The sequence below is a fragment of the Mus caroli genome, unplaced genomic scaffold (assembly GCF_978045245.1).
Source record: "Mus caroli unplaced genomic scaffold, Mus_caroli_1 scaffold_8, whole genome shotgun sequence".
NCBI lineage: Eukaryota > Metazoa > Chordata > Mammalia > Rodentia > Muridae > Mus > Mus caroli.
Genome location: NW_028227263.1, coordinates 42,262,712 through 42,288,955, shown reverse-complemented (window position 1 = coordinate 42,288,955; position 26,244 = coordinate 42,262,712). Strand labels below are relative to the sequence as shown.

The window sequence follows — 26,244 nt, the reverse complement described above, 5'->3', positions numbered from 1 at the left end:
CACTCAGTCAATTCTCAAGAGCTCTTGAAAGTTAGTGGGATAGTAAATTAGTGCAACCATTATAGGTAACGGTGTGGCAGATCCTTAAATTTTTTCTGGATGTATCATATGATTCAGCAATGCTACTTCTGGATATATATCTAAAGGAAATGAACTCGGTATAAAAAAGAGAGACCCAGACCCCTGTGTTTATTATAGCAGTATGTCCAACTGCAAATATTGTTATAGTCTAGATGGGTGAATTTTTTAAAAGTCTGGTATATATACATCATAGAGTATTATTTGACCACAAAAAGAATGAAGCCTTTTCATTTGCAGCAAAATGTATGGTAGTTAAAAAAAAATGTTATTTGAAATTAGGTAAACACAGAAAAATAAGGGTTCTGTGTTCTCATTTATAAAGCTTAAGTCAATAGCAGGGCTTTACAACATGGCACAGTTGTGAGGAGTGCTTTCATGGCACATGTGAGTTCAATCTCCTGTCAATTTGTAAGTGAAGTAGAAATCAAAACAGGAGCTGGGCAGTGGTGGCACACGCCTTTAATCCCAGCACTTGGAAGGCAGAGGCAGGCCGATTTCTGAGTTTGAGACCAGCCTGGTCTACAGAGTGAGTTTCCAGGACAGCCAGGGCTTCACAGAAAAATCCTGTCTCGAAAACCAAAAAAAAGAAAAAAAAAAAAAAAAAAGGAAGAAATCAAAACAGGAGGCTGGATTTGGGGTGTGTGTGTGTGTGTGTGTGTGTGTGTGTGTGTGTGTGTGTTTAGTATTCAAGATGGGCCTATCTCTAGTAACACATGTTAACAGAAATATTGTATGAAGAAGCTATGACAAGAACACAATTCACTAAACACTCTCCTAGCCAAAACTTTAAAACTTATTCTAGGGCTAGAGGGATGGCTTTGCGGTTAAGAGCACTGACTGTTCTTCCAGAGGTCCTGAGTTCAATTCCCAGCAACCACATGGTGGTTTACAGCTATCTGTAATGGGATCCAATGCCCATTTCTGGTGTGTCTGAGGACAGCTACAGTGTACTCACATACATAAAATAAGAAGAAAAGAAAAGAAGAGAGGGGAGGGGAGGGGAGGGGAGGGGAGGGGAGGGGAGGGGAGGGGAGGAGAGGGGAGGGGAGGGGAGGGGAGGGGAGGGGAGGGGAGGGGAGGGGAGGGGAGGGGAGAGGAGAGGAGAGAAGAGAAGAGAAGAGAAGAGAAGAGAAGAGAAGAGAAGAGAAGAGAAGAGAAGAGAAGAGAAGAGAAGAGAAGAAGAGAAGAGAAGAAAGAGAAGTCATCCTAAATGTATCATTCTGAGGAGTTTTCAGGATTTCTCTCACCCAGATGAACAGTATGCAAGTAAGAATCATTTTTGTGCAGGTGCTTGAGTCTGTGTACATGCAAAAATGGGTGCCCTTGGAGTTCAGAAGAAGGTCTCAGACTCCCTAGAGCTAGAATTACAGATGGTTTTGAGCCACCTACTCCAGAAAGGGTTTGGAACCAAACGTGGGTCCTCTGCAGAAGCAATATGCACTCTTAACCACAAAGCAATCTCTCTGACCCCAAGAAATTTCTTTGTACAAAGATTATTTTTCTCTTGGTCTTCCAGGGGTGGGAAGCATGTGGTGCATCATGCATCGTCTGCAGACAAACATACCCTGCAGCATGCCTCTCCTGGGCTTCAGGAAATGGTAGGGTTTAACTTGCCTCTTGATTTTGCTTAGTGCTGCAATAAGAAATGTTCTTTTTATTTGAACAAGATCTCCCTCAAGCATAGTAAACAGGAATGGGAAGCTGGAGGGGCAAGGGCTAACAGCTGTACACCCCCTACCTAGAGGGTGAAATGCAAGTGTCCAGGAATAGCTGTTTCTAGAGCTTGGTCTTGTATTTACACCACATGCTAGTAGCTGCTCTATCTACTACTCTAAGATTGTATTATGGAAGCCAAGGGGAAAGGGAGTTTAGATTTGAAAGCATGCTGCACAAAGACTCTGACATTTAAATACACACCATAGGCAGTTTTTCCACAAAGATGTAATTCACGGAAGACCTCTTTCCTTCTGTGGCTGCCTTATAGAATGAAGGTTTTTGTCTGTATTCCTAGTCTGACTTGATGAACTATATTTAGTATATGCACATGTACATCTGTGCATAGGGTATGCACATGTAAAAATGCACTGGAATACATTGTGCCTTTCTTCCAATAAATATTTGTGCATGCATAACTGTGTATAGGTACTGAAAGTCCCAGCTCACTTGATTGAATTATGGATTATAAGATTTTTACTCTAAAAACACACAGGTAATGGGAACAATGCTCTAGTCTGAGGTCTGTGTCAAAAGTCCTTCTTGCTATATAACATCCCTTCTGCAAGGATAGCCTTCTTTCCCCTTCAAAGATTTATCTGCTTCACTCTGAACATGTTGCAAGATTTATCCCTGGGTGGCTTCCATGTTTCCCCAGACTAGACTATCAATAAATCTGCTCATGCTATTTCATATATTTGCACCTCTTTTCTTTTGTGTGTGCAGCATATATTGATTGTGGGGAAGGGTGTGTGTGTGTGTGTGTGTGTGTGTGATGTGCGTGACTGCAGGTTTGCATCAGCATGCCTGTAATGAAAATTCATCGTACACATATGCTCACACAAAACACACATATTAAATCTTCAAAAAAGAAAAGGAGGAGAAAGAGAAGAGGAGAAGAGAAAGAAGAAAGCACTTTTCTCTGAGTCTGTCTATAAGAAATAATGTAAACTGTGTAAGACTGCAGGATCCATAATTATAATTGAGACTGGATTCTTGCAGCTGTAGCTCTTACCAACCCAGAGATTAATGTCAAGATTGTAAGGTAGCTTTTCGAGATAAGAAATATAAGAAATGATGTCCTTTTTTAGCCAGGCATGTAATTAGCCATACCAAAGCAGAGTTTGTGATAGCTGCTCCGATAGTACACCAAAATCTGTAAAACTTCCAGGACCCCCCAAAAATCCATGGTCCTTCTGCTTCAAAGGATGGCAGCAACATTTCCTCCCATCCCCAAGCCTTTGGCTCCTTTAGCTTCCATTTAGCTTCCTATACCTTCCAGAGAAACAGTCTTTACCACCTATTTTTCCACATGTCCTCCCCCTTTTCTCGGAGCCCACAAGAATCAGACTCAGGCAATTGGCGGCACTAAAGACTGGATGTAATTGCATCTCAAGATAGGTACAGAACTCATTCAAGGGCCCCAGGTAAAAAAGTGTCAAGCACAGTTGGATTACACAGCATCCCCACCCTATTTCTGGCTTCTCATCTTCCTTATTGACTCCAGAACATTGTCTCCACAGTAAAGAACATCATAGTAATTTGGTTTATAGTACAGCTGTATTCAAGAATAGGAGAACTAGGGTAATAAGACATGGGGGAAAGGCAGAAAGGAAAAGATATGGTCCAAATAACTAGAGCTCCTAAGACTTCCTCAGTTTCTCCACAGCAGCATCTACATCACCCCCTGTAGCAATGAGGGCCTGGAGATTGGCTTCAAGATTCAGAAAGCCCATAGCCCGCAGTTGCTCCAGTTGTACCCGGAAGTGAGCCTCCAGTTGTAGCTGCTGGGGATTGGTACTAGCTAAGGCTTGCAACACCTGGAGGAAGTGGGAGGAGTGGAAACCTAGCTCTGAAGAACCTTGTGCTAGAGAAATCTGAGGAGCTGGGGTTGGTCGGGGATCCTCAGACATAACAACACCTTCTCTAGCTTCTGTACCTCCTGTTACTCCACTCAACCCTGTTAGGCAGGGCATGAACCAGAGCAGAAGGCGGGGTGCTTCAGTAGCCAGAATCTGCAGACCCTGCTCAATCTGCAGCAAGGCTTGCATGACACGGGGATTTGCCATGGCTGTCTGAAGGTGCAACAGTAGTGGTAGCTGTTGATGTATCTCATTCTGGATTCGAGGGACTTGATTTGTGCCCGCTGATCTCAGAGATCTTAAGTAACCTGTTGGAGGAAGCCAGGGAGATTCTGGGACTCCAGGAGTAGCTGACATAAGGGAAGATGGTGTAGAAACAAACAAGGATCTGTTGGCAGAATCTCCTATCTGAGAGGTAAGATTGGGCAAGCTAGTACTTGGGCCGGTAGAGCCCTTCCCTGCATCATGTAGGCTTCCACCTTGTCCGGTACTGTTCTCAGTTGAGTGTCTCAAGAAAGCTGGGCATGATGACTTTCCCTTGATTGCTACTGACTCTTTGGGCAGAGATTGGCCTGACCCAGGTTTAGGAGATGACGGTAAAGTTGGAGGAACTCTGTTTCCTGAAAGTGGTGATTCCTGGCTTGGATTTGAAGTTGGCACAGTACCCTGAAGATAAGATCCCAGGGACTGAGAAGTCTCATGTAACTGTTGAAGATAATCAAAGAGTCCTATGTTACCCAGAAAGCTTGGAAGCTTATTTCTATTCTCAGATGCATCCTGGTCCCCAGACTGTCTGCTACCTCTTCCTTGTCTTCCACCTGAGACCCCATATGTGGAAGTCCAGGGGTTGGGCAGAGGGTCACAATTCTCTGTCCTTGATGGTTGGCTGCTGGTGGTGGTGGTACTAGCAGTAGTAGCAGTGACAAAAGGATTGCCACCAAATTGTTCCTGTACTGCATTAAGCATGGGATCCATAATATCTGTGTACATAGTACGGAGCACATTGTAACCACCAGGGATGCTCTCCAGATTACTGAGTGCACGATCCTGGCTACGCATCATCTCCTGCATCATGGAAGGGTTACGTAGAAACTCCATTGTCTGCCGCATGATCTCAGGGTTGTTAAGAATATGACCAATCTCAGGGTTCTGCTGGATCAGTTGCTGCATGTGAGGATTGTCAAGAACCAACTGGCGCACTAGGCCCGTGTTGGACAGCAGACCCTGGATGAAGGGGTCATCAACGAGCTGAGCCACAAGTTCAGGCACTGAGATGTGCTGCCACATTAGTGAGCCTGGCTGGTCAGAGAAGCTACCTGAGGTCAGACCTAACCCACTGAGGCCTGTGAGGACCCCTAAGCTGAAAGAAGGAGACCCATCCACAGAATAAACAGAACTTGACTGAGGAATTTCTCCAGGATTTGGGCCTGGAGTAGAGACTGGTGGTGCTGGGCACTCAGTGCCTATGGTCCGACGCTGCATCTTGATGACCAGGTGGACTGTGAGGCCATCCCGCACTCCACACTGTGCCAATGAGTCAGGGTCCTTGAGGATTTTTCCAGCAAAGATCAGGACCAGCTGATTTGGATGTGCCTTAAAGCGGTGTGATATTTTTTCCTTTAGCTGCCGGATGGTGCATGTGTCTACAACTGAGAAATCCTCCTTGTCCTTGGGTGTCTTCACTGTCACCCGGATGAGCTGGGAATCCTGGGCTGGCGCTAGGCTGCCCTGTGGTAGAGCCTCTCCACTTTTGGCCATGATGGGCAGCAGGAGACCCAGGTCTGTGGGGACACAGCTGAGGGGATGGGGGTGGGAGACGAAGATCATCCTTTCAAACAATGATGAAAGTAAGGAAGAAGTATAAGGAGGGCCTTGGATCTAAGGGGCAGGAGAAGGTGTAGTGTCCACATGGAGAGGACCACTTGGTCACTTGTAGAGGGTTGCTTTGAGGAAATTATGGACTTAAGGTGTGTTGGTCAGGGAGAAAAACACTCAGGGCCCAGGGGAATGGTCCTCAGATGATGAATACAGGAATAGGGGAGGGCAGTGAAAGGGCCCAATCAGGGGGATACACACCAATCTGCTGTGGCCCCGTCCTTCCTCTTAGGCAGGGCTCCAAACTGCCCTCATCTTGCTGTACAGCCACCCTGCAGGCCTTCTGGGCTGGAACTCATTCTATCAGGTCACCTCTGTGACCTCAGCACTGACATCACAGCCTCACACCATGGATACTAGAGGCTCCGAGGTGATCAGAGTTCCTGGTAATCCCAAATTCCCCACTTAACTTCTATTATTAATTCTATAATTTTTTTGTGTAGAGGAATGGTCATATAAAGAAATTACATGAGGGAAGTTATATGCAATTTAGATGGGTATAGTTACAGGTGTTTAAGATATTTATTTTTATCTAACAAATAGAAGCGAGGCAAAATAGTTAAATATTGCAAGTCTAGCATATATCAGTGTTAAGAGTATTTGATTTGACTGGTTAAGATTAGCTAATATATATACATATATATATACATACATATATATTTTTTATATATATATAATAGATGAAAATTTACTAAAGGTCCTGGTGGTACACAAAATTGTCTAGTTATTATATAAAAATGGATAGATATAAAAATACTGCCTTTGGTACAACATTTAAAAATCTGGAATATTATAATTCAGAGAAGGGGGATGGGTGAACAAACAAGGCAGAAGGTGAATGAAAGATCACATGATATTGCACAAGTGAAAGAGTAACCAACTGTCGAAAATTAGACCAATAGGTTCAAAGGGCCGACTGACTACAGAATTTTTAACCTATTTGACAATTTCATGCATGTTATACATTGATCATATCTACCCATAATTCCCCTTCCCATTCCCCTTGGACAACTCTCAACACATCCCACTCTCCACCCTCTTGCTCTGTTGTTTGGTTTTTTGTTTCTTGTAACCCAAGTCCAGTTAATGCAGCCTGCTGGTAGACTGACTGATCCTGTCGGCTTGATCTTGCGCAGCTCTTGTGCGGGTACCCGTAGCTGCAATGAGTTCATGCATGCAAGTCCACGTCATATCCAGAAGGCATCATTTCTCAGCACTCTGACTCTTCCATCCTCCTCACTGCACTTCCATGATGTCCCCTGAGCCTTGGGAGGCTTTATGTAATGAATCTATTTGTGGCTAAGAACTCAAGCTGCCTGCTGAATTTGAATAAAAGCAAGCAGAAGACCAGCTGAGGTACAGTAGTGGGGAACAGAAATTCTGTGTGGAGGATGCTTAAGATCAAACGAGTCAAAAAAGCAAGTAGATCAAATAAGAGTAGAGCGAACGAGAGAAGGGGGTTGTGGTGCTAAAAGGCTTAGTGTATGCTTTGTTTTCTGAAGGCTAACATGTGATAGTTTTATTTTGATGAAAACATTTCCAGTGAGGAAGAAGAAACTGCTGCCAGAGTGGAAGAAGCAATCACAAGCCTGAATCCTGAGTATACAGAGTGAGCAGGGGCCCAAGTGGGTGGTTTGACTTGTGAACATGGAATGCTTATTCTTTATATGAGAATAGATGGCTGAATGTGTAAAGTAAGGAGTTAAGTTGGTTGTTATTTGGCAGCAAATGCTCATGTCTCTTTGGGTCACTTCTGTGTTTTGGTTAAGTTAGGTGAAATATCCTTTGACATTCAGATGGAAAAAAAAGATATATGTTGAAAGTTTGAGAAAATCAGGGAAGATATTATATATTCATCACAAAGGATAAGAAATTATCAGATCCATTGATCTGACCAGAGCAATAACATCCGTATCATCTGGTAAATTTTTAGAAGTCTGAGCCCCACTCTATATGTACTGATTTAAAACTCTTGAAATTAGTTTAAAAGCTGTGTTTAAAACACTGGCTCTGGGTGATTGTGATGTGGATTCTGTGAGAATCGTTGCCCATAAATATGTAGTTAGGATGACAGAATAGATTAACTGAGGCTTTGGTAATTTAAATAAGATCAGCAAACACAGTTGTGTGGTTTTCTTGCCTACACCAATTAGGCAGAGCTGGGTATAGCTATGATGAATATACTAGAGAACTGTTTCGTTGATGGATCCTAGAGTCATCTTGAAACTAGATAATTTGGATCAAGAAGCATCCAGAAGGTGGTTGACAGCCTCTTTTGAGAACATCAATAATGAAAGTTTTTATTAAATTAAATTAATTAAATGAATTAAAGATTATTAAAGATGTTGTAGCATATTTTGGGTATATGCCCAGGAGTGGTATAGCTGGGTCTTCAGGTAGAACTATTTCCAATTTTCTTTTGCCAAAATGGTTTACCAGCTTGCAGCTCCACCAGCTATAGAGGAGTGTTCCTCTTTCTCCACATCCTTGCCAGTATCTGCTGTCTTCTGCATTTTTGATCTTAGCCATTCTGATTGGTATGAGGTGGAATCTCAGGGTCATTTTGATTTGCATATTCTTGATGCTCCAACATATAACAAGGACACATGTTCCACTATGTTCATAGTAGCCTTATAAATAATAGCCAGAAACTAGAAACAACCCAGATATCCCTCAGTAGAAGAATGGATACAGAAAATGTGGAGCATTTACACAATAGAGTCCTACCCAGCTTTTAAAAACAATGACTTCATGAAATTCACAGGCAAATGGATGAAACTAGAAAATATTATTCTGAGTGAGGTAACCCAGACACAAAAATCACATAGTATGTATTCACTGATAAGTGGATATTAGCCCAAAGGCTCAGAATATCTGCAATACAACCCACAAACCATATGAAATTTAAGAAGAAGGAAGATCAAAGTGTGTGTGCTTAAATCCTACATAGAACAGGGAACAAAACAAGTGCAGAGTGTCAGGAAATAGAATAGAAACATCTAACAGTGGGGAGGTGGGGGGATAGGGAGCTGGAGGTAGTCACTAAAAGTTCCCAGATGCCAGGGAAGGGAGAGGTTCCCAGGACTCAACAGTGATGACTTTAGCTGAAATATCCAAAAAAGGGGAGATACAACCTGTAGGAACTACTCCCAGTAGACAGGCAAGGCTCCCAGTTGAGAGATCAGTATCTCAGAACTTTTTACCCAGAAATGTTCCTGTCCAAATGAAAGACAGAGACAAAAAAATAGAACAAAGACTGAAGGAAAGGCCATTCAGAGACTGTCCCACCTAGGGATCCATCCCATCTGCAAACACCAAACCCAGACACTATTGCTGACACTACAGCTCGGAGCAGCGGGCTGCGGCGGCCTCCCATGGAGAAGCAGGTCGGGGCGGTGGAAGCTGTGCGTCCGGGTCCCCCCCGCCATGGAGGGCATGGACGTGGACTTGGATCCGGAGCTCATGCAGAAGTTCAGCTGCCTGGGCTACCACAGACAAGGACATGCTCATCTCCGAGTTCAAGCGGCTACTCGGCTTCCAGCTCAACCCGGCCGGCTGCGGCGCCTTCTTCCTGGACATGACCAACTGGTGTGAAGTGTAGGAGCTGAGGATGACAGAACGGTGTGGAAACTCGAGGGAGTGTGTTAGGTGCTGAGGTCGAACTCTGGGCGCGGGAGAGGTCTCGGAGCTGAGAATAAATAGATCGTGTGTCTCTTTGAGGAGAGATAAGGGAGAAAACGACTTTTGCGGCGGAGGGAACACAAATGATAATCTACTGAGCATGGTGAGAAAGGAAGAGTTGTGCCAGGGAGAAGTGACCATCTAATGGAGGCGCCAGAGCGCCAGGCCTGCGACAAGGACTGGGAAAAGTCTTCAGAAAGTGGAGGGAAGGAGCTGATCTTGGAGACAGGAACTTTGTGAAGACACTGGCATGCTGGGCAGAGGCTTGACCTTGGGAACTTTGACGAGCTTACTGATTGGATGGGCTTAGTTGACGGAAAACTGAGAGGTTGGGGGCCAAGGGTTCTGGCTTGTAGTTGGGTTGTAAAGGCTGAAGTGGAGCTGTCTCCAGGCACCTACGTGTGTCTTGGTTCTTAGAGCAACACTTGCTGTTTTTGATAGGCAAGAATACTTTCTCTTGGTCTCCAAGTAGGGGTTGTTAAGTTCACTCGGGAATTTGGAGACCATTAGACGGCCTTTGAAAGGCTCTCAGGTGAAGCAACTAATCGGGATTTGAGCAAAAAGCAAGGGGGTGCATGCCCTTTGCCCCGTGATGAGCGTTCAGTGCCCTGACGTGTGGAATCTTGTTTCTCTTGGCATCCCTTGAACAAACTCCCATTATTTCCATGTCCACCCGATGCCTCGAGCAATGTCTGAAAAGAGGTTGTAAGCTTAGATTTTTATCCTACTCCTGCCTAGTGCTCCCCCCACCCCACTTCAAAGATGCTTATCTGTGATGAGAACCAGAGGTGAAGTGTTTTCACTATTGGTCTTAAAAAAAATTGACAAGAATGGGGCTGATATTTTAGTGTCTGGTAAACAGGGAGGCATTGAGGCACAGCCTTTAGAGTTAAACAAGTACTTTTGAGTTCTGTTTGTGTCTTACGTTTATTTTTATTATTTCCTAATTGTGAGTATGTGCGTGTGTACAGGTTCTTTTGGAGGCCTGAGGCATCAGGTACATCTGGGCTGTGGGGTGCTAGTACTAGGTGCTAGAGACAGAACTCAGACATGCTGCTGAGCAGTCTCTCCAGCTCCTGGACTTGTATATTGGGTCCAGATGATCTGATGCAGGGAATGGAGCTAATTTTCTGAGCACCAACTAGATGGGTTTCATTTGGGCACACCTTTAATGCTTGCAGTCTGGAGACTGAAGCTGGCACATCTGAGTGAGTTGAGGCCAGGCTGGTCTACATAGCAAGTTCCAGGCCAACCAGGGTACATTGAGAGCCTGTTTAAAAAAAAATTCCTGAGCATAGCCTATGACTGGTAGGTTATGGACGGATGCAGGAGTGGGCACTGCTCTAGTCTAGTTCCTAGGAGCCTCTAGCTTGTGTAGAGCGTTGCTGCTGTCTGTCTCCCACATCCCAGCTTCTTTTTCCCCTCTTATTTACACTAGGTAGTTTGGTGGTTTGGTAGGAAAAGAACATTATTTCTCCCTAGTTCCTCCTGATGTGACTATTTAAATGCTGAAGAGACTCGGGACCATTGATCCTTAGTGTCGTGAGTGCTGGGATTACAGGTGTGAGCCATCAGGCCCAGCTAAGTTTTTAGTACTGCCAGTGTTGGCTGGTTCAGTTCTTCTGACTACAAACCCACCATAACTAGCTTTGTATGCTTGAGGGGTGTGTGGTCTCTGAGACTGTTTCAGAGTTTGTGACAAGTGAGTAACAGGTGAGGCATGTGGCTGAGAAAAGTAACAAGAACATGGCTCCCCCAGCCAGATGTGGTTGTACAAGCCCCAGCACTCTGGAGGCAGAGGCAGAGGCAGGCGGATCTCTGTGGGTTCCAGGCCAGCCTGGTCTACACATAGAAACCCTGTGTGGGAAAACAGAACACTAAGAGAACCCGGGTACCAACAGTTGACCTCCATACATCTGTATGCGGTACTCAAAGTGATAATAAATAAAGACTGAATTTGTTGTTTTTTATGAAAACAAAAACAAATGTAGATACTCACAGTCAACCATCTGAGCCCAGGGACAACAATGGAAGGACTAGGGGAAGGACTAAAGGAGCTGAAGGGGACTGCAACCCCACGGAAAGAACAATATCAGCTAACTTGATCACCCAGAGCTCCCAGGGACTAAGCCACCAACCAAAGAGTATGCATGGAGGGAGCCATGGCTCCAGATAAGCAGGTAGCAGAGGATGGCCTTATCTTACATCAATAGGAGGGGAAGCCCTTGTTCCTGTGGAGACTCGATGCCCCAGGATAGGGGGATACTAAAGCAGTGAGGCAGGAGTATGTAGGTGAGTGAGAGGAGGAGCACCCTCATAGAGGCAAAGGAAGGGCAGAGATGGGGGCTTGGATAAGGATTTGTGGAAGAGTAACTGGGAATGGGGATATCATTTAATATGTAAACAAATAAAATGATTTAAAAAAAAAAGAAAAAGAAACTGGTACCTACTGAGGTGAAGAAGCAGGACTTCAGTGGACAACTTCCATTACAGAAAACAGCTAAGGGAATCTTTGATAAAAGGTTTTATGTATGAGGGTTTTATTATGGTCTATGTCATGTGTTCTTACTGTGAGATTTAGATGTTTGTGAAAAATAGTGACATGATTTTGAAGACAATGATTGTAAACAGAGTTAGGTGGGGTATGTTCAGAACACTGTGGAATGAGACAGGAAAATGATAGCACATCAGGCATGCTTGGTATATAATTATTCTAGCACTTGGGAAGGCAGACGTCAGAGGATAAATTCTAGGCTAGCCTGAACTACACAGAAAGTCTCATTTCTTTTTATCTAGATAGCTGTTATCTGTCTATATCTGCCTATCATCAGCCTATCTACATATCAATCTTGGGCTGTTTATATAAACTGAGATAAATACAGTATACCTATAATTTCTTTCTTGTATATGTCTTTGATAGGTTGTAGTGGTGACAGAGAATCTAGAAAGAGACTTACTAGAAGTGATGAAAACTTTGTGTTTCTGCCCCCCTTATACTTGCTGATGATAGTGACTTTGAGGCCACCTTTGGAATACAAGAAAGTCTGTCCCAAAAACAAAAGAAAAAGGAAGAATCTTTGTTTTGTCTATTTAGTTAATGGCTGAAACCACCATGCCAACTTATTACATTATTACAAGAGTATATTTCTTAACAGTACCATAATGGCTGTGTACCCTGTCAGGCAGGGATACTTTAGACAAGGCAAAAGGAAAAAGTGGCACTTGATGAAGTGCATGATGTCATGCAGGCAGTGTCCCATGGAAGGCTAGACTCAGCATGATGGGAATCTGAAGCAAAGGCAACTGTAGTTGTACGTCTGATAGATAATAGAAGACAAGTCGCAATCTAAGTCTTGTAATCATGTAACTAATAATTCGTAAGAGGCCCCAATTATAAATACCAATATCTCATTTATATATTAATTTTTTACCTAAATCTATCATTGCTCTTCTTTCAAGTTAAATTTGATTTTGAGAAACATGAGTAAATATCTAGGCCTATGTAATGTTTCCCTCTGATTCATAAGTCTATTCTTGTACCACTAGATATTTCTATCTACCTGTGTATACACAACCTAGGTTACATGTGTTTGTTCTCTGACACTTGATCATTTTATAAACAAACAGTGATTTTTTTTATCAAGAAACATATTATGTATGTATTTTATATCTGTGTATCTGTGTTTAGTAGGTAAAACAAAGACACCAAGCACCTTTTGTTGATTTCCTGAGCAGGGAAAAAAGCCAAACTAAACATGTTGATGTTCATGAGTAATCCCAGCACTGGGGCAGCAGAGGCAGAGGGATTGACACAGGTTGAATGCCAGCTTGGTCTACATAGAAAGTCCCTGTCTCAAAAACAAAAACAATAAAATGAAGGCAAGCCTCAAATGAAGACAAGTAGGTGTAGCCATTTTATTGACAGATCTTCCAGCCATGACCAGTGAGCTAGTATTCAGTTGAGCATTGATTGGTTTCTCCTGTTCCAGGACTTCTCCCAGTTGGAAACATCAGGAAAGGTAAGAAAGGCAGGTGAGGTGGTCAAATGGGTCAACATGCAGTAGAAAGCAGATGGGAAGACATAATAGTTAGAATCCCTGAGAACTCTTGAGCTTATAAATAGCAGCATTAGTGTCACCATCAGTAGCTATGAGCGCTTGCAGGTTGGCATTATAATTCACAAATCCCATGGTCTGGAGACATTCCATTTCTTTGCTGAAACGAACCTCCGGGGCTTGTAGGGAATGGGAAGGGTCTCCAGACAGGGGCTGTACTCTCTGAAGAACTGTTTCAGATTTGTGGCAGCTTTCAGGACACTGAGGCTCAGCCATGTCTTGCACATTCCAGGTCCAGGGCACTATATCAGGGTAGCCACAGATGGAAGGAATAAGCCAACCTAGACCCCACAGGTAAGGTTCAATGTAGGGCAAAAGGGCAGGAGCCTCTGTAGCCAATAGCTGCAGACCATGCTCAATTTGTAATAATGCTTGTGATGTTTTGGGGTTGGCTAGGGCTAAAAGCAAGTCGTGGAGCTGTGATGACTGCAAGGGTGTGGGAGTTTCCTGCAACCACTGCTCATTCAGTTGGGGCATATTCATGAGCAGCAGCATCTGAGCTGCCATTTGTGGGTGGTTTCTAAGCAACTGGATCATGCCTCCTGTGATCTGAGAACTGGTCTGGTCATCAGACTGCTGGAGATCTTCCTCTAACCACTGGTCAGAGATACCTAGAGGGATGATAGTATCCTTATCAACTTGAGGCTCCTGGTTGATTGGTATGGTTGGTAAGACTGGAATCTCAGCTGGCTGCTGAACAGTGCAGACATTGGTTTGGCCCTGGGTGGCAACTATGGCTGGATTTTCCCTGGAAACATTGTTGGTGTGATTTGGAATAGCATTTGTTGGGGTGATTGTTGATAATCCACAAGAATTTGCATAAATTACTTGGGAAGAAGAGAGCTGGTCCCATTGTTCTTGGGGTAATGGTTGAGATAGAGAAGGAGTCTGGACTTGTTCTAGTACTTGTTCATTCAGAAGAGCTGTAAAACAGTTGCCCTCCAAAAGATCAGGTGCACCATTTAGCATATGGTCGTTGTTATTGACATAGCTCTGGCCCAGGTGATTGTTCCCATTTGGAATTGTTTCTAAGCCCAAGTATGGCTGTGAGTTTGGTGGATACTCAGGGTTCTGTGCTGGCTGCTGGATCTGCATTATCTCTTGGATGATGGCAAGGTGCCTGACCAGCTCCAGAGTCTGGCATAGGATCTCAGAATTGTCAAGAAGATGGGAAACTTCTGGGTTCTGCTGTATCAGTTCTTCCATATATGGTTGTTCTGGAGGCAGCTGATGCATGAAGTCCATATTAGAGAGCAGACTCTGGACACAAAGATTCTCCAGCACCTGTGCAATATATTCTAGACTACCCACTTCTGGGCCTTCACTACCCACCTTGGGTACCTCCGGCTCCATGAGAAGAGATGATTCCACTTTAGTTTCACTCATGCCTGCAGATTGGTACACCATGCTACTATTTCCTTTAGGGTTTCTGTCTTGATGGCAGGGATTGTTGGTTACCAGGTTCCGGAAAGAGTGAGCCAGGGATCTGGGGCCATGCTTGGACTTGATGACCACATGGATAATGTGGCCATCTGTAATGCCCCTCTGGCTCAATGTGTCATGGTCTTTGAGAAGGCGGCCCATAAAGACCAGTACCAGTTGTTCCATTTGGCATTTGAAGTGAGCAGATAGCGTCTCCTTGAACTGCCTCACTAAGGTGTCATCAGCTACTGTAAAGATGATCTGGTTGCCTGGAGTCTTCACAATCACTCGAATGACACCTGGAGAGATCTTCCCATCTGCAGGCACACCTGCAGGAAACCTGCTCTGGGGCATCTTAGGTGATCTAGAGATAATATGCGGCATAGACCCTGTGGGTAGGCAGATGGGGAGCAGGCAGTAGCAGGGGCAGAGAGGTGAGGGCAGGCAAGTGGTCCTGCGGGCCTTCGTTGCAGGTGTGTTCTGAGGTCATAGGTTAATTTTTCTTGATGCCCCTAAAAGGGATGAATGGGCTAAAGCCAGTATTATTCGATGTTGATCCCTCACCCCAATTCTCCAGATGTGGCCCAGCTGAGGCCTGGCGTGGCTACTGACTCATACTTGGCACAGAGTGGACTAAGTAGTGGTGACCCTTCACAGCTGTCCCACCCCTAAGGGCATGATCTGATCAGAAAAGAAATATTGTGATGTCAACTTAAGCCTCACAATACATCATGATGAAATGGGGATGAATAAATTTGGGAGAGTGTAGATGTTTCTCTTCATAATAAAACAAAATAGAGAAGATTTTTTTAAAATGAAGATAAAAGTTCCCAGTAAATAATAATAGTAGCAATAATATATGGAATATGTGGGGTTTTTTATAAAGATTTATTGTTTTATGTATATGAGTACACTGTAGCTGTGCAGATGGTTGTGAACCATCATGTGGTTACTGGGAATTGAACTCAGTACATCTGCTTACTCCAGCCTCAAGATTTATTTTTTTATTATTCTATTTCTTTTTATTTTTTTATATTTTTATTAGGTATTTTCCTCATTTACATTTCCAATGCTATCCCAAAAGTCCCCCATACCCTCCCACCCACTCCCACTTTTTGGCCCTGGCGTTCCCCTGTACTGGGGCATATAAAGTTTGCATGTCCAATGGGCCTCTCTTTCCAGTGATGGCCGACTAGGCCATCTTTTGATACATATGCAGCTAGAGTCAAGAGCTCCCGGGTACTGGTTAGTTCATAATGTTGTTCCACCTATAGGGTGGCAGATCCCTTTAGCTCCTCAGCCTCAAGATATATTATTACATCTAAGTACACAGTAGCTGTCTTCAGACACTCCAGAAGAGGGTATCAGATCTAATTACAGATGGTTGTGAGCCACCATGAGGCTGCTGAGATTTGAACTCAGGACCTTTGGAAGAGCAGTCAGTGCTCTTAACTGCTGAACCATCTCTCCAGCCCAGAATGTGTGTTTTTTTATAGTGCTGTGTGTAGGCCCCTCTTTGGAATGGTCAGGCTTATTGTATAAAGCGCTGGATCTATTGAAACTATTCAAAAAAACTCATTCTATAGATTAAGAATTGAGTCTGCATTACAGGAAAGACTTATCCATTTTGCTAATGATGTTGACGAAGTGACCATTAGAAACAAAATTGAAAAGCAGAGTCATAGGACATGCCTTTAACCCCAGCACTCTGGAAGCAGAGACAGGAAAATGTCTATAGTGAGCCTGGTCTATAGAGTAAGTTCCAGGACTTACATAGAGTGGCCAGCTAGGACTTACATAGTGAGGCCTTGTCCCAAAAGTTAAATTAATTAAATAAAATAATATGTTTGAATAAAAGGAATGAAACAAAAGTGAAAATGGAAGTCCCATTGTCCTCTGAGGCCTAGACTGTGGAACTGTAGACTTAAGTGAGAACGTATCCTTGTAGTAAGTGAAAATTTTCTTCTCTGCAAAGTAGGCATGGGACTGGCCATGAAGGCTTTTTACAAAGACAGCTCCCAAAGCAGAGGGGAGTAAGCTGCTATTTACAGAGCATTTTCATTCACATTTACATGTTGTTTGAGCTCTATCTCTGCCAGCATAACAGACTGTTTGAAGGAAGGATTTCAAGGTCATTGCCCAGGCTTAAGTATAAACACCAAGGAGAGCAGGTACCTCCAGGTCAAGTGATGGCAGTGAAAGAGGTTAGCAATGCATCTCCCACAAGTGAAGAGTCAAGATTCTTGGGGGGATTCTTGGAGCTACTGTTTGATTGTTTCTTATTAGGAAGCTCATGAATTATTAGTGGATATGTTAATATATCTACATGAATACTTAAATGTAGAATTATATATATATATGTATGTATATATGTATGTATATATACATACATATATGGAAATTCCACATATTCTAAGATTCATATTTGTGAATATTCACAAAAAGAAAGTGCAGTTATGGCTGATTATGGGATGGATCCCCGGGTAGGGTACTCTCTGGATGGTCCATCCTTTCGTCTTAGCTCCAAACTTTGTCTCTGTAACTCCTTCCATAGGTATTTTGTTCCCTATTCTAAGGAGGAATGAAGTATCCACACATTGGTCTTCCTTCTTCTTGATTTTCTTGTGTTTTGCGGATTGTATCTTGAGTATTCTAAGTTTCTGGGCTAATATCCACTCATCAGTGAGGGTATATCAAGTGACTTCTTTTGGGATTGGGTTACCTCACTAAGGATGATATCCTCCAGATGCATCCATTTGCCCAAGGATTTCATAAATTCATTGTTTTTAATAGCGCCAAACTCAGACACTATTACATATGCCAGCAAGATTTCGCTGAAAGGACACTGATAGAGCTGTCTCTTGTGAGGTTATGCCAGTGCCTGGCAAATACAGAAGTGGCTGCTCACAGCCATCTATTGGATGGAACACAGGGCCCCCAATGGAGGAACTAGAGAACCCAAGGAGTTGAAGGGGTCTGCAACCCGATAGGTGGAACAACAATATGAACTAACCAGTGCCCCCCAGAGCTCATGTCTCTAGCTGCATATGTAGCAGAAGATGGCCTAGTTGGCCATCATTGGGAAAAGATGTCCCTTGGTCATGCAAACTTTATATGCCCCAGTACAGGGAAATGCCAGGGCCAAGAAGTGGGAGTGGGTGAGTAGGGGAGCAGGGCGGGGGGAGGGTACAGGGAACTTTCGGGATAGCATTTGAAATGTAAATAAAGAAAATATCTAATAAAAAAAAAAAAAGAAAGTGCAATCATCCTCTAGCCTTGGAGATCTGGGTTTATACTGCTATCTAGAGAAAGGGGAGAATTGCATAGCCAGAAAAGGGACACATTGAAACTGCATGTTCTCAGTGTGTTGAAGAGGTGGGTAAAAAGACAAACACACAGTAGGCGACTTCCTGCAATCACACCAAGAAGTCTTTATTGAGAATGTCTTGAGCCACAGTCCCATCCATATCCCATGGGGGTTCTTTGTTTTTTGAGTTTTTGTTTTTGTTTTTGTTTTTAGTTTTGTTTAGTTTAGTTTGTTTTGTTTTTGCTTTGTCTTTAGCTAAGAGTTGAATAATGAGTTTTCTTCCCACCTACTGTGCTAAGCATTGAATCTAGGGCCTGGTACATGCTAAACACATGATTCAGCATTCAGCTATCTCCCAAACCCTGCCTAACTAACAATGTATTTTGTTTCTTAATCAATTCCTTCCAGGCCATTATTAGCACCTTAATGTGTTGACTGAGATATTGATTACATGCAAAACTAAATTAATCAATGTACTTCAATCATTTGGGTGGATAGCTGTTAAGGAAGTTGTCCTTCTAGAAGGGAGAAAGAGGTCAGTCATGGAGTGTCCTATGGCTTGTTGAACTTGATAGGTTTAGATGGCTCTAAAGCCCCAGAAGGCCTTTTCATGGGAGAGCTCGGTACCTTTTGCTTTAGTGTCAGGAAGGTGAGGTCATAATTTATTAAGAATCCATCATTATAAACATAGAGCCTGTGATCCCAAGGGCAGTAATTGATGCCATGCAGAGTTTCCAGCATCTTGTCCAACAGGATGCTGAGGTGGTGTTCCTGCCCAGTGGTTGTGTCATAAGCATAAAATATTTCCTCTTGACGAGTGCTTAGTGAACGCAAAGCATAGAGCACCCCACAGGCCATGAAGGCCCCAGAAAGAGCAGGCTTATACTGGCTGGTATACCACGTTTGCTCAACTTCTAAGGTGCTATCATTGAGAAGACTTACAACCAGATTGCCTTTGCTCTCCTCTGTGGCATAGAACACCCACAGTCCCTTCTCATCACCAGCAAAATCTATGTCAGTCCAAGGCGCAAAAGCATATGGGAAACGGTTGTTGTAGGTGGCACCAGGCAATGGGCGTCGCAGCACTAGGTTGTTAGAGGAAAGGTCCACCTTGACCATTTCTCTTGTGTCATAGTAGTTAAAGTACATGAAGTTCTTGTACACGGTATTGCCACTGCCATCACCATAGCCCATCTTCCGCTGCTCATAGTGCTTAAGCAGCACCAGGTCACCATAGGATTTGTGCAGCCTATAGTAGTCAAAGTACCTAGGCCAAGCCCCCCCAACATTAGAACCATTAAGTACAGCAGTAACCAGGGTAGGAAAGCACTATGAAAATGGCCATTGCCAAATGGGGATAACACGATTCCTATACTCAAACCCCAGGAAACATAGAAGAGAAGATGGAAAGATTAAATATAATAACCAAAGAACCAGGAGACCTGCTGTGTCTTCTCAATATTTCAGGAATTTTGTATCAGTGAACTCAAAACAATATGGTCACCTACAGTAGACCAATAAACATTACAGCATAGATGTGGGAAAGGTTTGTGAGGTCACTGCCCGAGGTGGAGATCTATAAGCAGTCCTTAGCTGTGGAGGAAGGAGAATCTGTTTTCTTCAAGCACAAACACCCTAACAGATTGCCCATGTCCAAGTGGTCAGCCCTAAAGATGTGTACATATGGGAAACACTAATGGGACTCAATAAAAGTGTGTGTGTGTGTGTGTGTGTGTGTGTGTGTGTGTGTGTGTGTGTGTGTAATTACATAAGAAGACATAGATTTTAAAGGGAGATATGGGGTGTACACAGGAATAGTTAGAGATGAGTCAGGGAGGGAAGGATAGACATGATGAACATATATTGTATTTATATATGAAATTCTCCCATGCACAAAAATAAAAGTGGGAAGCCTCAGATACTAATTAAGAGCATGGTCTTTGGAGCCAAATGGCATTTATAGTCCATCGTTCATTTACTACACACTATGCCAAAATAAATAGACATTTAAAAGCAAGAGCTACAGTGTCTGCTAGCCACGTAATTGCATATTATCATAAAATAATAATGAAAATATTATATAAAGTAAATTTTTACCCTCAAAGATTATAGGGCTAGGTCTCAGAAAGTTTAGATTCTTTCTTTGAAGTCACAGAGTTTATAACTGAAACCTGACAGGAATAGCAAAAGTCTAACTTCACTGACTGCGAGACCTGACCTAGACAATGAAAACAATAAATTTAGTACAGCATTTATTATAAAAAGCAATTAACATATAGTACCTGGTGCATTCTTTATGGCCAGCCCCTCTACCAAGGCTGCACTTCATGCCAACTGCTGGTGAGATGCAAATAGACTATGGTTCTAGAGTTAGGTTCAAGGAGGTTCCAATAACATCATTCTGAAGTCATAAGCATTCTCATGTCTTAACATTGGGCAGTAGTCCTAAACTACCAATTAGCCCCTTGAGAGTAACTAGAGTAAAGATATAGGCTTGATGGTATATCTTCCAGGCTGCAAAGGCTAATTGGAGTTGGGGAGTATTATTATGACTGTTCATCTCTTTCAGAAAAGCTTCAAGTGGGGCTCTTAAAAGGCAGGTTCCACTCAACGTTTGTTTCTTTCTCCCATGACCTGCTGTTCAGCTAGATCTACATCACACTTCCACATGCATTGACTTTAAACAGACTGAGTTACATCCACCTTCCTAGCCAGATGATGCATTGAAGGGTTCACATATCTGTTCATTGATTCAACTAGCCATTTGTTTAAGCAACAAATACTTGTCAGTACCTACTGTGGTGATTCCTACAGTAGAGTTTCACTGTATGTCTCAAGGTTGACCAGGATCATTATTTGAAGTTCTAAGCAAAAGATTGGGACTGTAAAGCTAAGTTATAGAACAGTTTGTATTTGAGTTGGGATAAGACATTGGATCATGATAAAATTAAAAACTTCAAAGTAGTAGGAGCCATATAAGTCCCATAGGAAGTATTGGTTGGACTGCCAGGCCTAGGCTACACTGGCTGGCCCAGCAGCAAACATAAATCAAAGATAAGAATCTGTACTAAGGCTACTAAAAAATCTGTTGGAGCCAAGTTAAAGTTCATCTGGAATGGATCCAGGCACAGAAAATTTGTCATCTAGGACTCACCTGCCATCAGCACGCAGAGGAGCCACCCAGTAAAGGGAAGAAGCTGGACTGGGTGCTGAGTCACGACCCCAGGCACCTGCCTTAGATGATAAACCCCTCCAATTGAGCTTTACCACAAGGGGTCTGCTCACTTTCTGCAGGCCGCCATGAGCACAGGAACCTACAGAGCAGAGTGGGAAAGATATAAGCTAGGTACATAACCCATAGAAAGCAGAGTATGGACCATAATAAGCACCTGTGTGCTTTAGAGCATGTTCATACAAGTGTATATACATAATCGTATAAATAGACTGATTTTGCATGAATAGAGACGAGTGCATGCACCTGGCTATGAGGAATATGAATAGCTGTATATGTAAGTATGTCCATTAGAAGATACTAATCTTGGTATGAACAGGAAATTGAAGATTTATTCCTTATCAAGATCTTTACTGGCTTCCCCTTAGTCCCTCGGTTTACTATAGCAAGCATGTTTTGTCCCAGTTGTTGAGAAACAAAATCTTGGGGAAATGAGTCTGTAAACTCACCAGGAGCCAGGGGTGGACCAGGGTGTCTGGAGGACTGTTCCTGTTCCTTTTCCCTCTCGCACTCACTTAGTTGGCCCTCAAGAATGTCCACTTCCTCTCGGAGGGCATGGAAGCTTTGGCGGTTAGAGTCGACCAGAAGTTTCAGGGTCAGACTGGCATTGGTCACCTGAGAGAATGAGGTTGCAGGAACTCAGATCACAGGGTGTGCTCACACTGCCATCTGTCTAAGGTTAGACTCTTCTCCAGAAAAAAAAGAGGTTTTTGAAAAGTGTTCAATATACCTAACCAGGTAAGATGGGGGCTGTGAGTGTAAGGGAGGTCTCTTTAATGTATCTACACACCTGGTTCTGAAGTTGATGGAGGAGGTCTGTGGCTCCACTGACACCTCCATTGGCTTTAAGCTGAGCTGCTAGCTCCTGTGCTCCTTCTAGCTCCAGGCGTAGCAGGTTGAAAGCTGGATTGTCATATTGGGACACAGTGACACCCAGATTCCTGGACTCCAGCATGTGACTCAGTTCTAGAGTCTGGCTGTCTTGATCCTCAATGACATGTGTGTACTCCTTGGCCTGGGCATGAGAAATGGGTATGTAGTTCCTCTAAATGTCAGGGATTCTGACATTTCCTATCCATTCACATCCAGAGAGTATGAACTTACAAAGCATCTATGTCTATCACCTTATTTAACAGTACTATTATTGCCATTTCTTATCTGAGGATATTCAGGTCCTTGTTTTTCTGATGCCAAAAAAGTTCCACCTATACCATTCATAGAACCTTTTAGAGCCACCCCTCAAGACTACTTAGATGAATAAAAATATAAAAATACCACCTTCTAATTTGACCATATATCATTAAACTTACTTGGGAGCACAACAAGTGCAGTTCACTAAAGCACTGGCCACAGTGGACTGCAGATATAATATCTCTGCTCATTTGCCTTTATTGGGATCAGTGCTGAACTTTCCAGATCATCCCACAAGTCCATGAACACAACGTTGTTTCAGTCCGTTGACACAAACCTGTTCTCTGCTCCTTTACATTGGTCATCCTAATTTTTTTTTAAGATTTATTTATTGATTATATGTAAATACACTGTAGCTGTCTTCAGACACTCCAGAAGAGGGTGCCAGATCTCGTTACGGATGGTTGTTAGCCACCATGTGGTTGCTGGGATTTGAACTCTGGACCTTTGGAAGAGCAGTCGGGTGCTCTTACCCTCTGAGCCATCTCACCAGCCCCGGTCATCCTAATTTTAAGACTTTGATTAAACTGTATGTGTGTCTATGGTTCCCATTTCTTGTTTTTCAGTGAATCTATATCCAGTAATTTATCTATTAACAAAAAAGGCACTTGTAATCATCTATAAGCTTTGTCTTATTGTTACTATTGTTGGAGACCATAAGAATAGTATGGGATTTCCCTTTGATTCGAAGGATTGATCTCAGAGACAAAGAATTGTTGCCATGGACTCATACATAAGCTGAAAGCAATAAAGGATGTGCTTACAAACTTACTACCCCAACTCAGAACAAAGCTCCAGCACTCACCCTGGACAGCTCTTGTTCATATTTGCCAATGAGCTCCTGTAATGTACTCTGTAGCTGCTCCATCTGCTGCAGGAAGATAGAGTTGTTGGGTAGATGGACCACACACTGGAAAGTGCCATTCTCATCCATAGAGTTTAATACATTTCTCACCAGCTGCAAAAGCAGAGCCATAGACACACTGAGAACAATGAAGCAACTGGACCACCATATGCAAAAGTGAAACAGGAAAAGAGGCTAGCCTTGATCTGGAGTGTTGGAGAACAGTTAGTTCACTTTGCACATGGAGATCATACTGACTGTATAGGGGTCCCTCTGTTGGGAGTTTGGGTTATTTTTAATGTGCCAGAATTGAAGTTTCAGTCACCTTATAGCTTTCATTATTTGACCTTCCTCATCATGCATATGTACTGAACATATTCGGCTACACTCCACATAGCCAATTGCCAATATTCCCATCATCTGTGGGAGAAGGTAATGCTTTCTGGCATTCAGAAAAGTGCTGACGCAGGCTTAAGGAACTTTGGTTCTCTACAAAGTCCCCACTCTTAGAACTTGGTAGATCCCCACAACCTCAGCCTCTACTGAAGAAAACAGGCAGAGAGAATTCCTAATCATCAAGGGAAGCAGCAGGAGGCATCCATGTCTGGATTCAGATCTAATACTCACAAGAATGTATCATGACGTGAGTGATGATGCAAGCATAGTTTAAAAAAAAAAACACAAGGGTCTAAGATGAAAGGAATCTAGTCTAGCTGGGGTTTCTTTACAGAATCATCTAAACATGTGACCTCTATACTTGTCCCTCTCCCATATCTTTTTGAGCTCTGATACTTATAGTTTACTCTGGATATATCTCTAGCCTAAAACTCACTCTCATTAGGTTTTAGATTCAGTCAGAAACTAAAATAGAGTTACTCAATCTATAATAACCTGGGCTGACCACCCTTATCACCAGCTTCCTTATTACAGAAAGAGTATGCACTAAATTGGTGGAAAACAAAGACTTATAAGATTAGGTTGTACAGCACAGAAAGTTCTAATTATCCATCTATCTATCTATCTATCTATCTATCTATCTATCTATCTATCTATCATCTGTCTTTATCACTATCTCTATATCCACTCATCCTATGCCCATACAACCCAAAGGGAAATTAGATCAAAATGCTGCCTCACCCTTCAACTGTCCTCCTCCAGATCTCTCTACCTTCACTTTTTTTGCCAAGGATGTAGGAATTCTTGAACAAAAATGAGAATGAAAAAGGCTGTCACCCCAAAACATAGAACCACCTCACTCCTACATGATACCTTTACCCTCTGTCTGTACCTGAGGCTGTCCTGGAAGCACCAGGGGCAGCAGCAGTAGAAAGGAGGCCAAAAGAGCTGGGTCAGACTGCATCTTGATCCAACTGTAGGTTTGGGATTAAGTCCCTAGGCTTCCTCTAAGCTTTTATCTCCAGTGGAAATGAATAGTCTCAGTAGGAGGGATAAAGATTTCAACATCAAAAGGGCTATGATATGTAAAGGGGCTTGAAAGGAAGGAAAAGGTGTCATACCAAACTGGTGACTTCAAACATGGGTGGAAGTGGGTTTCCACTATGAAAACACTGTTGTCCTCATCTATCCCAAACTGATATCTGTCCGCACCTTCCACCCTCTTATACAAATAGATTAAAGCAAACCTGAGACATCTGCAGGGGCCTTGGGATGGGTCCCTTTCAAAGGGGATTATGGTCTTTTCCTCAACTTTCAGGGGAGGAAGGTCCTAGAAGGAAATGCAACCTAACCTGTCCACTTTAAGGGCCAAAGACATTTACTTAACCACTTAACCATGTCCCTTGGATAGGGGCCAAAGTGTGCCCCTGGGGGGATTGCTTAAGCAACACTGCACTGTGCTACAAGCTTTTTCTCATCCTCAGCAATCGTCTCCTCCATAATGCTGAGTACTCTAAACATTAATCCTACTTCACCTTCAAATTATTATCTAATCTCTTGGTGCTGAATGTCTATAGTCTCTGCTATATGTGTTCTAAGACGCCTCTATGCCACCAGCATCAGAAGGCCATCAAGCCTCAAGTTCTCTGGCTTCTCAAGGAAGAGTTTGGTTCCTAAGACCTGGACAAGAAATCACAGCTCAGGACCTCACTTTGGGCTATTCTAAACCTCTGTGTGTGTGTGTGTGTGTGTGTGTGTGTGTGTGTGTGTGTGTGTGTGTGTGTGATGTGTATGTTTGTGTGTGTGTCTATCTCTCTGTCTGTGTATGTGTGTATGTGTCTGTCTCTGTCTGTGTGTGTATGTGGTGTGTGTGTCTGTCTTTCTCTCTCTCTCTCTCTCTCTCTCTCTCTCTCTCTCTCTCTCTGTGTGTGTGTGTGTGTGTGTGTGTGTGTGTGTGTGTGTGTGTGTGTGTGTGTATGTGTGTGTGTGTGGTATGTGTGTGTCTGTCTGTCTATCTCTCTGTGTCTCTGTGTGTGGTGTGTGTGTGTATGTGTGTGTGTGTGTCTTCCCAGTCATCTTACTTGAGTACTTAATACTCAAGCACTGTGGAGTCTCTCTGGGAGACACTAGATCTCACTGAAAAGTTTCCATGAAGGGCTTATAATTCCATTTTTATTGAGAAGGTTGGTGTCTATAACCAGTAGCTATGCCAACTGTTGCTTCCCTTCTTCTCACCGTGACCCTAAATTCAGACTCTGAGGCCACTTAGTGCCATGGCCCTCTGACTACTCACTTATCCTTCAAGATTCTATCTGTGACCTACACCTGGTTTTAAAAACATACATGAGTTTTCTGTTTTCTATTCTAGAAAGGCTTTGAGACCTGAGTTAGATATAATTCTGGGGAATTACGTTATATTGCAATATTGGGAAATCTTTGAGGTTATATTTTATCTTGATTTACAGATTCTCACTCCCTAGCTTCCTTACTCAAAAGACATTCATTCTCCACTGAGTCCCACATCC

General features: G+C 43.1%; 3 protein-coding genes across 4 annotated transcripts; all 3 read right to left on the bottom strand.

Annotated features, from left to right (window-relative positions):
* Positions 1–3,158: 3,158 nt before the first annotated feature.
* Ubqln3 (ubiquilin 3) lies at positions 3,159–5,830 on the bottom strand. 2 transcript variants are annotated; one of them, XM_021169133.1, is made up of 2 exons: positions 5,733–5,830; positions 3,159–5,484 (listed from the first exon to the last, which is right to left on the bottom strand). In XM_021169133.1, the coding sequence occupies exon 2, from the start codon at positions 5,481–5,483 to the stop codon at positions 3,438–3,440; it is 2,046 nt and encodes a 681-aa protein (XP_021024792.1). In that variant the 5' UTR covers position 5,484; positions 5,733–5,830; the 3' UTR covers positions 3,159–3,437. The 2 variants fall into 2 exon arrangements, with proteins under 2 accessions (XP_021024792.1, XP_021024793.1); XM_021169134.2 differs by having other exon boundaries at positions 3,159–5,451.
* A 7,297-nt stretch (positions 5,831–13,127) lies between these two features.
* Ubqlnl (ubiquilin like) lies at positions 13,128–15,387 on the bottom strand. The gene has a single exon (XM_021167778.2). It carries the CDS (start codon positions 15,131–15,133, stop codon positions 13,301–13,303), a length of 1,833 nt encoding a protein of 610 aa, XP_021023437.1. The 5' UTR covers positions 15,134–15,387; the 3' UTR covers positions 13,128–13,300.
* Positions 15,388–18,343: 2,956 nt separating this feature from the next.
* LOC110299503 (olfactomedin-4-like) lies at positions 18,344–24,689 on the bottom strand. The gene is made up of 6 exons (XM_021169215.2): positions 24,612–24,689; positions 23,285–23,437; positions 22,079–22,303; positions 21,738–21,903; positions 21,211–21,370; positions 18,344–19,323 (listed from the first exon to the last, which is right to left on the bottom strand). The coding sequence occupies exons 1-6, from the start codon at positions 24,681–24,683 to the stop codon at positions 18,609–18,611; spliced, it is 1,491 nt and encodes a 496-aa protein (XP_021024874.1). The 5' UTR covers positions 24,684–24,689; the 3' UTR covers positions 18,344–18,608.
* Positions 24,690–26,244: the final 1,555 nt, after the last annotated feature.

Bases quoted from the DNA above. Each gene is read 5' to 3' on its own strand.
- Ubqlnl (XM_021167778.2), bottom strand. From the start codon at position 15,133: ATGCCGCATATTATCTCTAGATCACCTAAGATGCCCCAGAGCAGGTTT.
- LOC110299503 (XM_021169215.2), bottom strand. From the start codon at position 24,683: ATGCAGTCTGACCCAGCTCTTTTGGCCTCCTTTCTACTGCTGCTGCCC. The intron at 22,304-23,284 runs GTGAGTGCTGGA...TCTCATGCCCAG, and splicing joins ATGAACAAGAGCTGTCCAGG to GCCAAGGAGTACACACATGT. The intron at 21,371-21,737 runs GTGAGTTTACAG...TCTGCTCTGTAG, and splicing joins TGGTCCACCCCTGGCTCCTG to GTTCCTGTGCTCATGGCGGC.
- Ubqln3 (XM_021169133.1), bottom strand. From the start codon at position 5,483: ATGATCTTCGTCTCCCACCCCCATCCCCTCAGCTGTGTCCCCACAGAC.